Below are 1,287 nucleotides of genomic sequence, written 5' to 3' on the forward strand. Positions count from 1 at the left end.
ATGGAAGTGATTATACAATCTTCAGAAACAGGTGCTGAGGAGTTCAATTTTGCAAGGCTATTCCCACCTCCTATGCCTAATTCAGATAGTACAGATTTTGCATTCTATTTCAGTGGACATTTACAAGTACCAGCTGATGTGCTTTTTGATGGAGGAATGATTAGGCCTTTAAAGCTACTCCCACGCTCTCAATACCAACACAACATTGCAACTTATTCTCCCAGATCTCCTCGTTCCCCTAAACGAATGCTTTCGAAATCTGTTTTTGTGGCACCACAACACGAAAAGACATATCATGGTGACTATCCATTGCTCACAAAACCAACTGAAGAACATGAAGAGCAACCACTGCCAGTTCTTGTAAAACAAACTTCGAAAGATACGACATCTTCATCTTCATCAAGTTTGAGTTCCAGTTCGAGTTTGAGTTCAATCTGGTCAAGAAGATGGAAGTTGACCGACTTGTTTATGCCCCTAGGATCTTCATCCAAAGATGACTCTGCCTCTATTATTAGAAGTCATAAAAAGGATACGAATGAATGGAGTTTTAGGTCAGAAAGTAGTTGCAAGTCAGGGTCATCGTCGAGAGGCGGCGCGTGCAGAAGAAAGGGGAGAGTGTCTGCTCATGAATGGCATTATAAGCAGAATAGGGCAGCATCCGAGGAGATGAGGAGGAAGACTTTCTTGCCCTACAAGAAAAATCTGCTAGGCTGCATAGATATTGATACGCCAGGTGTTCTTGAGTTTTCTAGGGGACGTGGAGTTGAAATTACATGTTAGTAATTTTATATGCATGCATGTGATAGATTTTTGTAATTGTATACAAAACGTACATGGTTTGTTAAATGTTTTAATCGTCATCCGGTTTTTTAATGTTCTGAATAGATCAAGTTCCTAAGGATTTCTAGTATGTTAACTTCGCAGTATAAAAATAAATTAACTTTTGTCATTGTCAGACATATATTAATCATTTCAACTTTTGACAAACACATTTCATTTTGTCTTTTGAACATATAGGCGAGGATGGCAACAGAAATTTGAAGTAGCAACAGTGAGCAGGGACGGAGGCAGGCACTCCAAATTCCTGTATAATCGTGAAATTAGTATTAAAATTTATGAAAAAAAATTATATATTTATATATTTAGTAGTAAAAAAAATTTATTTTGAATGTTCACCCCCTCAAAAATATATAAATTTTATGAATTTAGTACTAATATTAGTAATATTTACAATAGTTACGAATTTAAATACATAAATTCAGGTATATTTTGTACATTAAAATTTTA

At 35.6% G+C, this 1,287-nt stretch overlaps 1 protein-coding gene across 1 annotated transcript; it reads left to right on the plus strand.

Moving 5' to 3' along the window:
• Window positions 1-780, plus strand: LOC141707855 (uncharacterized). The gene has a single exon (XM_074511271.1). It carries the CDS (start codon window positions 1-3, stop codon window positions 778-780), a length of 780 nt encoding a protein of 259 aa, XP_074367372.1.
• The last annotated feature ends 507 nt before the right edge of the window (window positions 781-1,287 follow it).

This window comes from Apium graveolens, chromosome 1, assembly GCF_009905375.1.
Source record: "Apium graveolens cultivar Ventura chromosome 1, ASM990537v1, whole genome shotgun sequence".
Taxonomy (NCBI): Eukaryota; Viridiplantae; Streptophyta; class Magnoliopsida; order Apiales; family Apiaceae; genus Apium; species Apium graveolens.

Bases quoted from the DNA above. Each gene is read 5' to 3' on its own strand.
- LOC141707855 (XM_074511271.1), top strand. From the start codon at position 1: ATGGAAGTGATTATACAATCTTCAGAAACAGGTGCTGAGGAGTTCAAT.